Source organism: Seriola aureovittata, chromosome 12 (assembly GCF_021018895.1).
Source record: "Seriola aureovittata isolate HTS-2021-v1 ecotype China chromosome 12, ASM2101889v1, whole genome shotgun sequence".
Lineage (NCBI taxonomy): Eukaryota > Metazoa > Chordata > Actinopteri > Carangiformes > Carangidae > Seriola > Seriola aureovittata.
The window spans coordinates 10,382,625-10,401,719 of NC_079375.1; the positions used below are offsets into that span (position 1 = coordinate 10,382,625).

At 41.6% G+C, this 19,095-nt stretch overlaps 1 protein-coding gene across 1 annotated transcript; it reads left to right on the forward strand.

Moving 5' to 3' along the window:
• Nucleotides 1-1,594: 1,594 nt before the first annotated feature.
• Nucleotides 1,595-18,949, forward strand: emilin2a (elastin microfibril interfacer 2a). The gene is made up of 9 exons (XM_056390632.1): nt 1,595-1,866; nt 2,487-2,612; nt 5,158-5,348; nt 5,526-7,508; nt 14,146-14,499; nt 16,279-16,332; nt 16,820-16,879; nt 17,086-17,226; nt 18,313-18,949. The coding sequence occupies exons 1-9, from the start codon at nt 1,721-1,723 to the stop codon at nt 18,645-18,647; spliced, it is 3,390 nt and encodes a 1,129-aa protein (XP_056246607.1). The 5' UTR covers nt 1,595-1,720; the 3' UTR covers nt 18,648-18,949.
• The last annotated feature ends 146 nt before the right edge of the window (nt 18,950-19,095 follow it).

A 19,095-nucleotide genomic window follows, 5' to 3' on the forward strand; every position in this document is an offset into this window, starting at 1 on the left:
GGTTGATAATGATTGAGTGAGAGATAATGCGATGCCAATAAAATGTACAGTGATAAAGAAGCGATGGTGATCTGTGGCCAACACAGATAATTGACATGAGCAAAGCGTGGCAGGGTTTCAGGATTCAGGCACTTATACTGTCTCATTAATGAAATGTCCTTTTCTCACTCCCAACACTTTTGGAAAGGAATTGCCATGACTACAAGAGGGCGTTTTTGCTTTCTTTACTGCTGCTGTGCTGCCCTCTCCTGGAGACTAAAGAAACAACCAGAAACTGTCACAAATATGACTCACATGAAGCCTGTTACCAACATTTGTTTTCCCTGTCTGAATAGCCTGCAATGTTGAGGTTTGTTGAACGTAGTCAGAACTGTGTGTAAATATGTGGAAATGGAAGGAAAGGAGCAAAAGAAAATCAATAAAAATGTCAATAATCTCATTAAAGTATTGTGTAACTGATATGATGATAGATAATCACATGTCAAGTTTATCTCACACTTGCTCGTGTTGATGAAACACTTAAAAATCAATCCCCTGCAGACATCATTCACTTACATAACATGTTCCAGCATCTCCCAGTGCACACTGCCTGATGAAATAGTGCAGTCTTATTTTAGAAAGGGCTATCTCTGGTCTGACAGCAGTTCAGGAAAAAGGCTTGTTCGGTGGTAAAGGGTTCTTTTCAGTGAGGGAGGGGCTGTTACTTGTGTGTGTGTGTGTGTGTGTGTGTGTGTGTGTGTCCTCGTGCACCTTTTCTTCCCATAAGGTTTCACAGCATCACTTTGAATCATTATGCCTTATCTAGTGCTATGTATTTTCACTCTGCCTTTATTCAACTCACCATCTCCCTCGGTTTCTAGGGTAAAATTGCTTAAGGCCATCTGACAAAAACAATTTTCACAGCACCACCATGTGCATGGAAAGTCTCCTTGTGCTCACTTTCACACAGCACTAAAGCACTGACAATGAATTCCTGCCTGGAGTGCTGTGAATTGAAGCTCTTGTGTAACTAATGTGCTGCTTTCTGTCTCCTTGCACATTGAGATATTGCTCAGCAAATTGCTCAGTTTGACTTAAAAAATGGAATTTGCTCAGTGAGGGATTCAAGTTGTTGGAGAAAAGAAGAGGCATGCTATTTTCCCCCGTATCCCTCTTCACCAACTGGGCAGACAGAATGTAAATCACCGTTGTTATCCCTGGTCATGAATATCATCAGCACTCGGCTACGGCTGCACACACCTCTAACACTGGAGGGTGCGTTCAAAACACATTATCCTCTTATGTTCACCAGTGAGGTGTGAATTAATGGCTGTTGGCTGACAAAGACTTAATCAAGTTGCATCCCAAGTCCTTTTAGGTGGCAGCATCCTCTGTCTCTTACATTAATTAATGACCCGTGATTTCTAAGACTTCAAAGAATAACTAAATTAAAGATAAACTTTACTTGACACTAAAAAGCATCTATTAGGCTATAAACGTTAAAAGGCGGCGGCGGGGGGGGGGGGGGGTTCCTTTCCTCATCTGAGTTTTAGGGAGGAGGGTGTGGGGCCTAAACGTCATTCCAAGGGAGCTGCAGTGAATGTGGACTTCCCCAAACTTGAGTTATTGTAGTTAGTTCAGTCACTGGGGCAGTGTGACTTTGGTTTATGGGAACATCGCGCATGATAATAACAGAGTAGCCCTCTTTTTCAGTGTATTTATTTTAAAGCATTTGTTAAGTATGAATCACAGACATGGAGAGGTGGATTGGCGGTGGACAGTTTTCACACTGTTTTTAAACTTTCAGTTCACTTACGGGTCTCCCTCTTCTTATGACTTGTTCCAAGGGTCTGCATACACTGGAGTGGTGCACAGACACAGAAACAGGTAAGTTACGGGGGTTTTTTTTATTACACTTTTTCTTGCGAACTATTTAAACTTTTCTATTTTTGTATAAGCCTGATCAACAAGTTGCTCACGGGCGTTTCTTTCATCGCACTTCCCCTGACGGTGAAGGCTGTGCGCTTTTGTTGCGCAGTTGCCAGTAAAAACGCGATAACTTCCAAACTTCTCATCGATCGGAATGACCTCAGATTGGTGAAGATTTAGCCTCTTATGGTCATATGTAACTCTCACTGTGCCTTTATTATCAGCCTGTGTCTAAATGTGGCTCGAGCTTTGTCAGTGTGGCCATAGGTGATAAGATCCAGATAAACGCAGGAATGTCAGTGATTACTCCAATCTCTCATCTGCAACAGACCATTAGTGCATTTGCAACTGTTTCCTGATAATTTAAAATAGACTAGGAAGAAAGGAAAGGAAGAAAACTGAAATAAAACCCTCCGGAGAAAGTTCACTAACGCATATGGAACTAATTATGATACTCTTATTGCCAATTTACTTAAAAAGTCCAGCTATTTTCTGTGGTATTTGCAGAGTTTTCCTCTAAAATATTTCTTGCTAAAGTATTTCTTGGAGCTCTTGTTTATTTCTGCCTCTCTCCTCAGGAACTGGTGCGCCTATGTGGTGCACAAGAACGTGAGCTGCGCCGTGCAGGGGAGTGTGGAGAGCTTCCAGGAGCCCGTGGTGGCCCCCTGCCCAGCCTACCAGCCAGACTGCCAGCAGCAAGTGACGTGAGCATCCGAGGGGGGGTGGGGGTGGGGGATTAGGGAAAGGGTCTTGGGTGCATGTTTAGATGTATGAGACAGACTGGAGTTCTGATACAAAATGTTTCTTTGAAGGAGACCTGGAGGCAGAAATGTTCACAGTGAGCAAAGAGACTGGCAGAACCAAAAATGCACAGCTTTCTGAAAAAGGCAAAATGGTTGAATAGGAAAAGTAGCCTAAACATGACTAGAACTATGATAAACATTAAATTCCAAGGCTCAAAAGTGGGTAGCGATTACTGGTTAGCGGTAGGGATGAGGTTAGGTTAAGGTAAAAGAAAAATATCAACAGGGAAACACACTTTGGTTCACCCAGAAGCTCCTAAGCCTTGGACTCTCATGTCAAACCTAGACCTGTATCTGAAGAAAGGCCAGACTAAGTCTTGGTTCTAGGTTTATAGCCAAAACTATGTTCCAAGTTGAAGCGACAATTACTTGCTAATCCCAACCAACACATTCCACTCCCCTCAACACACTTGTGTGTCTTCTACAGGTAAACATACCTGCACAATTTCTAACACAAAATACAAAATATACAGCATGGTTAGTAAAAATGTATTTCATGTACTGTTGTTAGCATTAGCATGTTGAACAGTAATACAAATGTGTGTTGTCCCAAAGAAGATAAATCATTTTTGGGACAAATTCAGAATGCTCAACATCTGAATTTGATTTGAAGATTTGATGTTAACACTGTTTGCATTCCATCAATGTCATCTCCATACCTGTTTATACTGTTCAGGGTCCATGGTTGGACTGGCTAGGTTTACTATCAATAGCTTGGGTGAGAGTTACGGTCTAACACTTAGAATTGGGCCCAAGAATTCATCAAAAGTAAAACATTTGTGGGGCTATATCTTATTTTTATGTTGCTTCGCGATTGATGAAAAAGCTCATCATTATCATTTACTCAGAATGTTTATTCATATTAAGGCCAGAGATCCCCTTTGCCTTTTTGATCTACCACTTTTTTTTTTTACTTTTACTTCAGGAAACTTGAGTTTTTTTGGCATCATTCATCATAGATTTTACAAATTAGTTACACCTGCAGAACAGATTCGGCTATACCTCTTTAAATCTGCATATTTGTGCATCTAGTTCCATCTAGTATTCGAATATAACAGATAACAGATGGCTCACAGCTGTTGATTTGTCATTAGCAGGTATATTGGCCCTCAATTTAACATAACTCGATGTCCTGTTGTAGCTTTCATCATCGCTCTGTGCTATCATTTCGTCCAGGAAAGCACATCAAAAAGAATCTTATCCGAGTTGTATCCAGGAGCTGCACCACTTCACCACACCTCTGTGCTGAATTAACGTCCCTGCACATAAACAGTTGGGAGTGGTGCAGAAGATTTATTATAGGAATTCAAAGTGCATTTCAAATGTGAATTAAATTACAAAATTTGCTTCTTGTGTATATTTTAAGATAGTTTTTTGTTTATTTTGTATGTCTGGACTGGCTGTATTGGCTTCCCTCACCACTACAATTTTCTTCCTTCCCTCTAACTTCATGTTCGAGTAACACACTGTTTGATTTAAGCCCACAAATCAAACAAATCATTATGTTCCTCAATAATGAATTCCTGTAAATGGGAGTATTCATACCAGTAATTAGTAGTAAGGGTTGTCAGTAATTCTGTGCAGGGAGATTTTGTATTGCAATCGAATGAGTTTTTACTTTGTGAATCATTATTAGTTGTGAAACAAAACTTGCTTTTTGTGGTTTAGCTTTGTGATCCACTCACACAAACACAAGCACAACAGCCATTGTGATGTGGAAAAGATCCCTGGAAACTATTAATTCTTAGGTCACAGGAGCACATTTCCAAGTTTCTGAGTAAAGCAAGAAGAGTTGGAAGTGAGGACAGACACCTCAGGTTTTCCCATTTCTAAGTTATGACATACATTATTGGCTTCATATTATCTCATATTAGGATGATATTTGAGTACACATTGTTGATTACAGCTGGACTTTGAAGTATTATTGTTCCACAAGTTTTCAGTTTTACTTTTTTTTCCCTTCTATTTGTCGATATAAAGTAGTGGTATCAGTGAGGGTGACAGTTGGGAAATGTGCAAAGATAACTGTTTCGACAGCAACTTTCCAGATGTTTTGCATGACATGACCCCTGCCTTCAGGGAAGTGATGTCATCTATTGTTTCTTAGAGAACTGTTTGCCTTGGCTTGAAAGTTTAATCTTCATGCACTGGGAACAGCAGAGAAGCTGAAAAATGTCCATGCCCAAAAATCTGACGTTTTGGGGATTGCAGGAGATCCCAATAAAAATATATATTATTGGAACAGTTCCAATTTTTGGAAAAGCAGAGTCACTCTTGCATGGACAAACAACACGTTTCCCCAAAAAGACAGGAATAACACTGATAACACTTTGCAATGGTCAATTTTGTCATGGACATGAAGTTCAGTGTTTCCCATTTCATGTTCACGTTTGCTTGATATTTTGAAAAAGACAAATTATTGATTACGCTGCCTTTTTCTTTACAGATATAAAACTCGGTTTCGACCCACATACAAGATTGCCTACAAGACAGTCACAGAGTTAGAGTGGAGATGCTGTCCTGGTTACCAAGGCCCAGACTGTAAAGATTTAAAACCACCCCCAGATCGACAAACAGTGCAGGGAACGCACCCTTACCTCCCACCAAATCCTGGACATACAACCAGACACACACAGAGTAAGACACAATTTTTTTGTTCCACCATCTGTGTTATTGTCCATTACACTATATTACAATGTATTGTCAAATTTTACCACTAGTATCACTAAACCGCTAAATTAAACCATTGTTCTCATAGAAGACACAACCATTTGTTTGGATCTTTTTTTTTTTAACCCTTTTCTGTGATTATAGGGCCAGAGCGGAGAGAGACAGGGCACCATGAGACGAGGCACAGTGGGACAGATAAGGTGCGTCTCCTGGAAGGTGAAGTTCAGCGCCTCTCTCAGACAGTCCTGGATCTCCAATCTGCTTTGTCAGGGTTAACTGCCAACCTCCGCACAGACCTGCAGGAAGACACAAAGAAGGTGCTGGTGACACTTCTTAACAACATGCGTCCACCAGACAGTGCTGCGACCGCAGGCACAGAGGAGAGCCCAGCAGTGCTAGATGGACATCAGGCTACCAGAGGTGGGATTGCGGGAGACAAGGCCATAGAAAAAATAGTGGCGCGGTTGGATGATATCAACAACGCACTGAAAAGTAAGGACGAAGCTTTGGAGGACCTAAGAGGAACCATGACAAGTCACGAGGGGCAGATACGTGTCCTCATGGATGCCTCTCAAGCTCAGGCTCCAGCCATAACGGAGTTTGATGTTGTACAGACCTACATTGATGGAAAATTTGAGAAGCTGAAGACTGAGCTAGACCAGAATGTGGAGGAACACATGGCCAAGCTACAAAGCTCATGCAATGACAAAATCCAGAACTTGCAGAAGACCTGTGAAGACAGCCGTGACCATGGTTTGGTCAGCCTGACCAAACTGGTGGACACCAAGGAAGCTGACCTGAGGAAGGAGATCCGGGCATTGCGTCTGGACATGGCCGCTGCAGATGGACCTATTCGAACTCAAAGGCAGACAGATCCATCCGAAGAGAAAGAGGATCATAGTGACCACAAAGACATGTGGCGTGAGATTGAACGTATTGCAGAGGCTAACCGCATCCTGAATGTCCGCATTGACAATGAGTTGTCACACCTATCTGCACCTCAGGAAGACAATGATTTCAGCACACTGATCGAGGAGCTGGAGGCACGTATAAATATCACAGAACAAAACGCAGAGACTCACTGTTTCTACATTGAAGAGAAGTTGACCCGTACAATTGCAGAAGAGGTGGCAACACTTCGGCAGCTTCTGGATGAGCGTCTGAACAATGTGGAGGACCGGTTTACGAACATGCTGGTGGAAATGAGCAACATTTCATTCCCAGGGATGTTTGGTGAGTCCATGGATGCCCTCGAAGCACAAGTCAACAACAACAAGTTTCTCCTGGAAGGTTTGGAGAATAAGATCAATGCTGTTGGAGAGTTGTGCTCTGCCGGATGTTCAGGCTCAGGAATTACTGCAGGTGCAGCAAGTTCATCAACCACATCTGATGGCCTAGGAAACATTTTGAAGGACCTGAACCGGTATAGGAATGACTTGGATGTTCTTCACACAGATGTCACTACCAACACAGACAAGCTCAAGCAACTGGAGGACCTGGTTGAGAGACAGTCAGTTGCACATGACAGACGTGCCAAGACAATGGATGACTTCCAGAAAGGATTAATTAATCTCCAAGATAATGTGCTTGGTCTGGCTGGTGCTGTTACGGGGTTAAGCGACTCTTTGAGCAAATACAACCAGGATATGCACAGAATAAACTCAACATGCTGCCATGCAGAGCAGACTGGCGCTGGGAATCCAGCATGGGACCACCGGGCATCAGTCATTGCAGTACCTAGTAGTCAGGCAGACGACACCAGACGTCAGGTGGAGGAGCTGAAGAACGGGCTTGATACGCTCAGTAGACAGGTGTCCACTGAACTGAGACAGTGTAAACACAACACACAGGGTGTTTCTGACGGCATTTCTGCTGTGGATGGACGAGTGACCAGACTTGAAAAAGTGTGTGGAAGGTTAGATGGGATTTCTGCTAACATCAAAGACCTGAAAGATGGGCTGGAGAGACATGTTGGCGGTCTACGGGACTGTGTCTACAGGATGAATATTACCTGTGGAAATCATGGCGCAGAAATCATTGCACTGCAGAATTCCTTGCAAAGGTTCCAGGCGCAGCTGTCTGCGATAGCCAAACATGTTTTGAAAGACGTCACTGCCAAAGAGCCAGGTGAGTTGGTGGTTCGTTGATACTTCGATAACATCATTGGCTGTCTGTGGTAGTGTCTTGAAAAGGAAATTATCACAGGACCTTCTACGCTTTCACTGAGATAAACCAAGTCAATGTGAGGTCATATTTATCAATATTTCCATTTTATGCATAGCAACCTTGAATCCCATATTAAGAAGCTTTATTACTATTGAACATCAAACTCTGTTGGAACTGATTATTATTTGTTTCGAAAATATGCACATCCTTGATATTTGATGTCAAGACTCTAACTTGGTCACTCCCTGAAAAGAAGCAGAAAGCTCAACACAACAGGGATGATTAAATTACATCTGGGGAAACCTAGAATCAAGGCTGGGTATTGTGCATTGTATCATCTGAACATGTTTAACGCAAAAGTGTTTATAGCTTTTTAGAACAGCCACACATGGAGGCAGGCTGTAAAGTTCGCTGTCAATGATAGGCAAGATGAAGTAATCATTCAAGTGGGGATAGCAGTACACACTTTTGGGCAGGCCTTCCTCAAACACATTTATAGAATTCAGAACTCATTTGTACATACAATCAATGAACGACAGAAGTAGCTGCATAAAGAATGAAAAAAGAGAGCTTGAAAGAGAACTTCAAAATTCTCTGCCTACTTTCTCACCTCTGCAAACCTGGACAGCTGCTGCGTAACATTGTTGGATCCCGCCTCCCTTAGGGGAGGAGTTGAAGTTAAACTGTATCAAGACAGCAATTAGGTATAGATTATGGCACAATTTTGCTACTGAAAAGTCCATTGGCTATGCCATCTTTAATGGATTCCCCCATTAGCACGGTCAAGCACTGAAATGCACTCAAAAGAAGTTGGATAAAGATACACTAACTAAATACACAATCTTTTTTCAGCTTCCTCCCCAACTTTCAACTTATCAAGTGTGATTAACATCTGTGTAAACACAAACTGTTCCTGAAGATAATCCCCCATATAATGCACTCTGCTTGCCTGGTTTACATGGAGGCTTCGAAGGAAGGATCAGATCCCATGAATGGCCAAAGGGTATTTCCCGGAGTGGGAGGACACAAGTTCACTGGGCCTCCTGTGCTTGCCTTGAGTATGTCATTCAATATGTCCCGGCACCAAGAGGCAGAGGCCCACATTGGAAACTTCCTGTGACTTAGATTCATGTTGTCCTAAGAATTCCTCAGTTTTAATGTAAGGAATGTGACAGGTAAACTGAATCTTGAATTTGTACATGCCCAGCTACGTTTATGTTCCGGTCTCAGCCCCTCCTAACTATAATTTACTTGCACTGTTTCGTGCCTCATTACTCCCTTATGTAAATGTCAGAACCCTAACTCTAACCCTTGTAGATTGTTCCATCTTGCCCACTCCCTTTATGACCATGTTGAGCTGTGAGGTCTTCTTTCCTGCACCATGACATAGCTTTTTTACTCATACCACAGAACCTCAACCTTAGTACTCAGTCTAACAGTACACACACACACACACACACACACACACACACACAGTCTCATACACAATACACCTCCCTCCCTCCTCCCATTCCCCTTACACATGTACACATACCAACCTCCAGAGATTCCCGTAGGGTGACCTCAGCCTTATGAGCAGAGTCTGGTCCTCATTAAGGGCCCTGACTCACTGCTGGAGCCAGTCTTGATGGAGAGAGGAGAAGCAGGGCTCCACACCCAGGACCAGATGCTTCGACTACCCTCAGCTGTGATGTCATGACTTGGGCCCCATCAATGGTGCCTCCCTTTCTTAAACCATCGTCCAAAACAGTCGTGTGATAGGGACCTGAGGAGAAATGGAAGGTGGATGGATTAATGGTTGTGGTGTGAGAGCCTGAGTGCGTGAAGGCATTTTGTATTCCATTTCACTCTTTGCCAGATATGGCCGGTTATTTCCAAACTGTGATATTTGATTTCATTACCGTACATGGAACATTATACTGCACCTCTGCCCAGCATTAAATCAGACAGAACTGTGCGTACTGCAGCAGGACTGTGAAATATGTTTGTCAGGGATCCGACTTCATGAGTACAGTTTATATAATACTAGCATCTAAGTATCTGAGTATATTTAAAAGAAAAGTTTGACATTTTGGGAGATATACTTTCTTGACACTTGTTAGGTGAGAAACTTGACAGCACACATATTTGTAAGCCAAGTATGAAGCTACTATCAGCAGCTGGCTAACGTAGCTTAGCATAAAGAGTGGAAACATGGGTGGCACAAGTTCACTATGTAATACATTATATTTTGTTTGTTTAATCTGTACAAAGGGTAAAATGATAAATGGTATTTTATGGGGAGGTTATGAGACAGACTCTTGGCCGGGAGCAGTTGTCAGGCAGCCAGTTGGTCACATCACTCCTTGTAAAGCAATTTGCTGTGTCATTTTTACACCTCTGTTTTTGTACTGATTAAACAACAGGCACTGGAAGTCAGAATTTTTTCCTTTTGGACACAGTCAGGCTCACTATTTCTGTTTGTTCCAGTCTTAAGTACTAAGCTATGTTAGTGGATTACTGGAGGTAACTTCATATTTACAGAACAGACATGATAGTGGTAGAGGAAATGTGATTGATTGATACCGAACTCATGTCTGAGTGGTAAATAGGAAGCTACTGCCTGTGGCTGATTGGAAATAGGGGGAAAAAGCTAGACTGGCTCCAAACATAACAAAATCCACCTCTAAATCTCACAAATTAACCTCTTGGAGTCTCTGCTGGTTGTCTAGCAACTGGTCCTGATCAAATAATGGTTTGGCACATAAACTGCAGTAATGTGAAACTGGTTTTTCGTACAGATTTGTGTGGATTTACCAAACAAGATACAACATGTTAATTAGTGAGTTTTATTAGTGAAGTGCTGGTTGGTGGATTTTTGTTACTTTGGACAGAACCATGCTAACTGTTTCAAGATGTTGTGCTAAGCTAAGTTAGCCAGCTGCTGGCGATAGCTTTGTATTTGCAAATTAAGAAAATAGAGCGATATCAATCTTCCCATACAATTTTTGAGAGAATATGATGCTCTCACTCGGTGTCTGTAGTCTGTATCTTAAATCTCAGGAGATAGGGAGTTGAGCTGTGTGGTCGAGGATTTAATGTGTTCCTCAAGCTTGGGAAAGAGAGAAATAGTCTAAATAGAGATTTAAAAAAAAAAAATTCCATGAAAGATCCCAGTTCTCTGGGTGTGGTGGTGGTTGAGAGTCTACTGAAATGTTTCCTCTCTGCTCATATTCTCATATTCTCCACACAGTCATATGAAGACCCTGAGGAGGCTGGGAACAGATGAGGTGTTGTAATAGCATAACTGAAAGATTAACTGGAATAGCTTTGCCCTTACTCAATGTGACTGCTGAATGGAATTGTGTGACTTCAGTTGCAAAATGTTGGCATTGATTCGCCCTCAGCAGCTGCTGCAGCAGGGGTTTACTACAACTACACCACAACTTGTGCGTGTTTGTCTCCTGCTGTTGTCTTTCCGATAGGGAGTTGGAGTTAAACAGCTGCTGAGGTTAAAGCAGACTTTTAAATCTTGTGTCATTTAAAAGTCTAACGCTTTTTGTTATTTTAAAATGACATAGGATTAGCAGGTTTTTAAAAACTGCTTGATAGAGGTTATTAGGAAATATAGAAATACGGAAAGTACTTCTGTTCTCAAAGAGCTTCAGCGTGCTGTTCCTTATTCAGACAGTGACTAATCAGCCGTCTTGTGCTGAATTTTCTCATTTGATTCTCAAGCTGTTTTTTTTCTACTCCTCCTTCTTTTTTGGAGGCGATCCCAGTGTAGCTCAAATCACTTTCCTGTCGTTTCCTTCTCCCTCACTCTTATCTCTGAATTGCTGTCCCTCATCGCTCTCTCCTTCTGTCTACTTTTTTTCTTCCGATTTGTCCTTCCAAGAATGCCAGAGGACTTTTCTTTCTCCTCTTCCTCCACCCTGTCCTGTAAGTATGTATTGACAGAGGAGGCTATCAAAAATAACAAAAAAGAAAAAAAAACTGTTTTATTAAAGCAGGGATAAAATGAATGCTTTGATTTCATGGATCAATGCTTTGCAATTGATCATTCTGACTTTATATCGGTGAGACAAGCAGTGAGATTAACTGTCTACTGTGATGAGGGAACACAAGAAAAACAAGACATCAAAGGCCTGTTTGAAGTCGAAGCGTGTCTGTAAGGAAAGAGTGGAAAATTGTATTTGACAGTGCCACACACACACGCTGTATATATTTAGTCAGCACTGGAATTTTGAGGGGGCGCTTTGACTGCAACAGTTTCCCCAGAGACATTTATAAATCCGTGAGGTGAGGTGTTTCCATCTCTGACCCAGGAGCCCATCTGAAAGTCTTCAGAGGAGAGTGGAGCCAGATACACAATGGGAGTCCCTGAGGTCTGCCATGCGGTGCACAATTTGAACCTCCCATCATTAATATCACTGGAGGAAAATGGGGTGGAGGATGAAATTGTGTCCATGTGCATAGCGAGAAAAAGGAAAAAGAAAAATGTATGTAAGACTGTGAGTGATGCATTATTGTATGTGCGTGTAACCACCACACCCTGCTCTGTGCCCCTTGACACCATTTTCCATCACGTGATCAACTTGTCTGCTGCAATAGTCCACGATGCTTTCAGACACGTTTGAACACTCATACACTGTCACCCGAATCTCAAGCACCAGTCACTAAAGAATCCCTCCCCCTATGGTGTCTCAATCTGCATGTAAACAATAACATCTGGTTTTGGTGATTCTCTTGGTTGCACCAATGCAGTCTTGTGTATGTGTGCGCCTTTCAGTGTGTTTCCGGACTTTGCGGTTGCCCCCTTAGTGAGACACAGGCTGAGAGCTCATGGGAAATATGCACTCAGGCAACTGGTATCCTGAAGGAGGCATAGGGAGGAAATGAAGAAGAGATTTCTTATTATCTCAGTACAAGATGATTGCTGGGTTTAATTTGTTTTTGATTATACATGTGGTTTCTGAGTAGCTTGTGGTATCACTTGCAGTTAGAAGGGAGAATTTGTTGATGGTGTTTTATTTGATAAAAACAGTGTCTGATTACTTTCATAATCCAGAGTAAGAAGCTGACTCTAATATAACATGATTACTTTCAGGTACTTTTGGATTGATCACTTTCCTCAGTACAAGACTGAACGCACTATATCATTCATTATAATGTTGAGGGCTATGGCAGCACTTACAATCATTATAAATTATTATTTTACGAGACACAAACGCAACAGAGACCCGTTCATCAAAAGTACACCTCGGACGTACTTTGTTTTTAAGGCTAACTGATAATGTTAGCATGCTAACATACTAAACTGAAATGGTGAACATAGCACACATTACTCTGCAGTATGTTGACATTTTCACTGTGAGCATGCTGATGTTAGCATTTAGCTCAAACCAGCGCAGTGCTTAGAAGTACAGCCTCACAGAGCTGTTGGCAAATCTGTGCCCTTGCTGTAAATAGAGTCCTGTGCTAGATCAGGTACCAGCCGATTGCCTGTGAGCTGATTGCCTTTCAGCTGGTACGCGTGTGTTTCAGCATCCATGGCCGACTGGTCTGAATGTTGATTGTCTACCAGCTGACCAGAAACATCCAATCAGATTCATACAGATGTACAGGGCGGCCTTTATAACCTGGCATTTTCACCAGTACACTACTTATACCGTCATGTCTACACTGCTTACTGCTGCATCACTGTTTGCCATCCCAACTTCATTATGTATTGAAACTTCTGGTATTGATGGCTTTGCTGAGACTTAACATTTCTGCATGTTTACAACAATCCCTCTGTAGAATAGTTAACATGCTTATTCTTCCTGCAGAGTCGTTGTTGTACTTTGTATCATTTGAGAGCTTCCCCAAAGAGCAGAGCCTTTTCCACCATAACCATTTGCAATAAGTGGTCATTTCCTTGATGTGTCTCTGGATGAATGACATTACTGTAATCCTGTTACATAGATTTATGCCCAACCTCACCCACAAGGTTCAACTGGCACTACAGATACAGTAGTATGTGCCCAAAGCACCAAACAAGCCATCTAATGTACAAACCCTTCACTGAATCTGAAATACAGCGTGACACAAATCTGTCGGACACCTGGTTGTGAGAAGGGGCCGACAGAAAGCAGGTACAGTAATTACTTTTTGTTATTTGTCCCCAGGACACTCTCACAGCGTCTCTGTGTTCACCTCAGAGGCCCATGTGATGTCTGTGCCCTCAGGGGGTCTGGCGAGCGGCCAACTGGTTTCCGTTCAGATGGTTCTCGTTGCCTAAAACTCAAATCGACCGCCTGGTTTGCTTTTATGAAGGGTAATAATAAAGGTAGCGGTTGAAATAAAAAAGCTCAGAGGTGCAGAGGAAGCCAGGTCTAATTTAGCTCGTCATCAGAGTACAAGTTATTAAGGAGGTTTCACAAGCGAAGGGAGGGATGTGGTCTGAATTTTATTTATTATTGGAGGCTTGTCCAATTGCAAACAGCATTTTCCGTAAAATTCAATTGGATTATAAGAAGAGACCTGGTGATAAAGCCTATCATATAGTGGGGAAGTGAATCGTAAACTGATATATTTACAACCTTTGCCACTTTTTCTTTTGCTTTTGCTTTCAAAGGAATGACCTTAAGACCAGAGAGGCCTGCGTCTTCGCCAGATACCACTCAGACCAGAACTAGAATACAACAAATCCATATCCCTCTAATCTTCCCACCGCCGCCGTCCAGCCCCAGGCAGCCTTACAATCCAAGCCAACCAGTGCAGCCCAACACACACACAAACAGGATCAGTCCACCAAGCCAGCCGTCTAGCCCCCAGCAACCAGGCCACCACACTCTGCCCCTGGTTCCCAGAAGGCCGGTGGTGGAGACGGGCGAGGCAGGACCTCCAGGGTACATCCGCAGGGTGACTGTGCGGAGAGGCTCTGAGCACTCGTCTAGCATGCCTGTCAAGGGATTTGCTGGAGCACCAGGTTAGTAGCACTATGATGACCTTTGGTTTTCTAGAGGACATTCACTTGCTGTACTTTGGATGTTTTTCATAGGTGATATAAATCTCTTATTTTCTATCTGTGTGAACGACAAAAAAAGTCTCATTTTAGTTTCACCATGTGGATTCATAGCACAAACTGGATTTGGCAATGCTTTAAATTATAGCCTGCAAATTATAGAGGCAAATACCAGTGAAACACAGAAATACATCTGTTGTGTGGATCCAGCATTGTGTCCCAAAACTTTATTACTGCCCAATGCATTTTAACAACCTTTTAAAAACATAAAAATAACTATTTTACAGTAACAGCTACAGATATTAACCCTTGTTCCCAAGTTTATCCTAATGATTTGTTCCCCCAAATAACAACAATCCACATTATATTAATAATAAAACATACTGCATATTTAAAAACAAAGCATTTTTGTTGGTACAGTATAAATATAAGTTTATAAATATAAGTTTGAACAAATGACACCATAACTAATTTAATTGCAGTATCAGTACTGTTACTTAGTCTTGTTACTCAGTAATAATAATACGGTGCCCAGTAATTATCAAACTGGAACTCTGGAAATTAAAAATATTTACAGCATAAAATCCTCTTCTTATCCTGCACTTATCTATTTGTCCCAGTATAAGTACACAGTAAGTATTTATTGATGCTTAATTTTTACTAAATGTAATTTGCAGGCTATAATCTCAAGCCCTAGCACAGATTCTGATACATAGATTTATAAGATGTGGGAATGAATGCTGAAACTGGAATCTGTCACAACTTCAATGACAAGAAGGATTTTTATGACACTCATATGACAGCATGTCTAGCGCCGTGCTGGCAAGGCTGAGCCAACATTACCACATGTGTGACAGAATATACGTATGTTCTTCTTTTCAACACTGCTGTCAATTCAAAGTCACATCTAAACTAACCAAGAATGACAGAATTTGGAGCTGAGCATGTGTCTGTTTTGTTCTATTTAGCAATTTTCACACAAGGAACCAACAACAGGCATTTAATTATCCATGTACTTTGGTTTCTTTCTCACCCACGCATAAGATTTCTACTTCAATTTCAACTCAAATTGGACGGAAGAGGAAACAGATAGTCACAGATTTAGCCAGCTCTGGATTGAACTAACTGGACTGCCTTTGGGATGATTAGGGAAAAAAAGAATCAACAAAATAGGCTTTGTTTTAGCTCACATGGGCATGTATTGGCAGCAGAGTATTAGAGACAGCAGTTGTACTGTTACTGTTCACTGATAGTGTGGGAAGAGAAGCCATGTATATTCCTATTAGTCTAAGTATATGAGGTGGATATTCAAACTTCATAAAAAAAATGTTCAGGCGTTTCTCTAGAGTCATGAAAGTTGTTTCAAGTTTTCATTTATCCTTTTCTTTTTTGTTGTATCTTTGATGGTTTGATCTGGAACTAAAACAGCACACATACCTGCACGTTTGAATCCAGGTCAAGGCTTTGGGGAAACAGTAAACACCTAAATGTGCTCTAATTGTCCTGAAACAGAAAAAAATCTAAATCAACCTGACTCAAAATGCACTTGTAAAACCAAACTTATGCAGTCTAGATTATAAACTGTTTTGTCTTAATTTATATCCTCCCTGAGAAAAACTATCCCACTGTTGCCATAATGTTCAGATGGAAAACCAAACAACTGCCCCTGGCAAGAGTATTCACTAACCCGTCTCCACGGATGATAATAAAACATGATGTGTTTCTCATCTGGTTCTCTTGCAGGCTATCCCCCTCTGCAGCCTGTGTCTTTCAAGCCGCAATCAACCAACCACCAAGGTATTGTAGCAGTTCATTATCAAGTTAAATTGCATGCTTCTGAAGACTCTGCCATTCTACCACATCAGTGTAAAAAACTGGAAAAGTTGTGAATAATTTGTAGTCTTAGAGTGCGAGGGAGTGGGAACTGGATGTGTTTAGTTGAAGGAGGTGTGGGTGGACTGGGGAAGGATTTTAGCTCGTCTACAGGCACTTCCCCGGGCTGCAAGGCAAATGTTACATTCGCTGATGATGATTAAAGAAATTGTGTTGTTGAAATAGATAATTGCTATACTGACTGAAACAAAGATCTATTTTTTTTTCTTTTTAGCCAGTCAGAAAAAGCACAAAAACACTGAATATAATAAATAGATTCTTTGTATTAATTTTGAAACACACATCTGGAGACTCATATGACTGAAACAGCTACAAAAATAAAGGTGTCAACCCTCTGGCAGTAGGAATACGTACTGACTTAACACTTTCTTCATTTGTACCTTGTACAAAGTTCCCATAGCGGCAAAGGTGCCGTGGAACCCGATGCATCAAGCTCCAGTTGAATCACCAGGTAAAAATCCATCTGGAAATCATCTCTCTGCCTCTCACGATTTTTGTAACTGCATGGATAAAGAAAAAAGCATAAACCCCGTTAGCTCCAGTATGAAGACTAATGGAGAGGTTTATGTAATGGGTTATATTCCGTCAAATGAAGTGACAATTACGCAGTAATTCATCTTTGAAGTGAGACACTGACTCACATGTTTCTGGGTCCAGTTTCTGTGGACAACAGCGCCTTTGCAGATCCCTTCTCCTTCTCCGCCGGCCTCACACAGCATTCCTTCTCTGGAGACTTTGGCATCATTCGCTTCAACAGGATTCTAGTCAATGACGGTGGACACTACAATCCCCACACGGGTACAGCACACAAACACACACACACACACACACACACACACACACACACACACACACACACACACAAAATATATTATGATGTATTTAATGAAATGCATAACCTGGTGACTGCAGAACAAATGTTTGTATCTTTTTTTCTTTTAGCTTATCACCAGGACCCTGTTCCTCAAATGTGGTTAAACGAAATTAGGTTCTTTTATGTGATAGTTTTATTTTACTATGTATTATATTGTATGGAGTTCAAAGCTACACTATAGCCAATATTTTCATATAAACAGTGTGTCAGATGACTCAGATGACTGTAATGTGAGGGGGGATCACTCGTAGTGATGAATCACAGAGAATTCTCACTCAGTTTCGTACCACCCCTAAGCTCCATGGAGCATTTGAGCATCTATCAGCTCATTGTTTGGGTTCTACAGGTGGATTCAGCTCCTGCCTGGAGGCGGGTTTGACATGAGGAAGAAAACAAACGTATACATGGGCAACTATATACAAGTATAAAAGAAACAATCAAAATATAAACGCATCAGGGCGAGCCACGTGCAGTTTCATCACCCTCATCAGCATCATTTTCAGACACAGCGAGCAGGAGTACATGAATATTGGACTTACATTCATTAGAGGCCATGAGACATGACACATGACTTCATATGAATATGTGAATGTTGCTATGTGTCTGTTGGATGAGCAAATTAGCAAATGTTTGCCAAAACAATTTTATAAGGTGATAATATATCAATTTTTATGTTACCCAACAGATTGTGATGATTTCGCAATACCTCATTTAAAATCTGAATTATATCATCATTTCTAAAATGTTGCCTCTAAGAAAATGTCATATCTCATATTTGAAAATGAATTCACACAAGGGGACCAGCTTAAGCTTTGGGCATCATCTACAGTACAACTGCATATCTTAACAGTGCATTTACACTTCTCTATATTCAGCCTTAAGGACAACTCCAGTCTTGAAGAATAAGGCCCAGGAGTAAAAAAACACGTGATTCTATTCAACAAAGTGGAAAACTAGATCCATTTAATCATACACCAGACTCATTTTCTTTCCCTTTCTTACTTCCACAGGGATCTTTACTGTACCTCTGGATGGCCGATACCTGATTTCAGGTCTGCTAACTGCAAGGCAGGGTGACCGTGTAGAAGCCGTGCTGTCAGTGTCTAACCGCAGCGTTCAGAAGCTGCAGAGCTCAGCGGGGCCTGTAGTGGGTCAGCACCAGGGCTCAGCCAGCGGTAACTGTGGCTGCGGCGGCTCGGTGTCCTTCAGTCTGATCCTGCCCCTGAGGAAAGGAGACCGCGTGGGTCTGGTGAGGACCGGAGGCCAGCTGGCCACCACCGAGGCCAGGGAGATCCTTTCCACCTACAGTGCCATCTTCCTGTATGCACCACAGGCCAACAGATAGCTGGAGCTCACATGGACACAGAGAGCAAGGACTAGTTTGTTCCCGGATATCTGGAAATGTTGAAGCAATCAAAAGTTTTCACTGATTTGCGGCTACTTCGCCACTGTGTGAAGATCCTGTTATAAATTCAAATAAGACGTCATTACATTGCAATTTCTAAACCAAGATACCTGAACGCAAGAAGTAGGATTCATTCCTACTATATTTGATTATCAAGTTGCCTCTTTGTACCTATTGTGAATGTCTTTGAATGTCTCTGTAAAAGTGTATATAAATTAACATTAAAATTCATAAAAATTTAATTTTTATTATAACAAAACCACTTCAGAGACTCAGTACACAGTGTGGTCAACATGAGTAGAATATATTATTGCTGGTTAGGCCATAAACCTTGATAAATCACCTTTAAGCATGAGCTCAGTTCATCTTACTGTGTAACCTACACTGT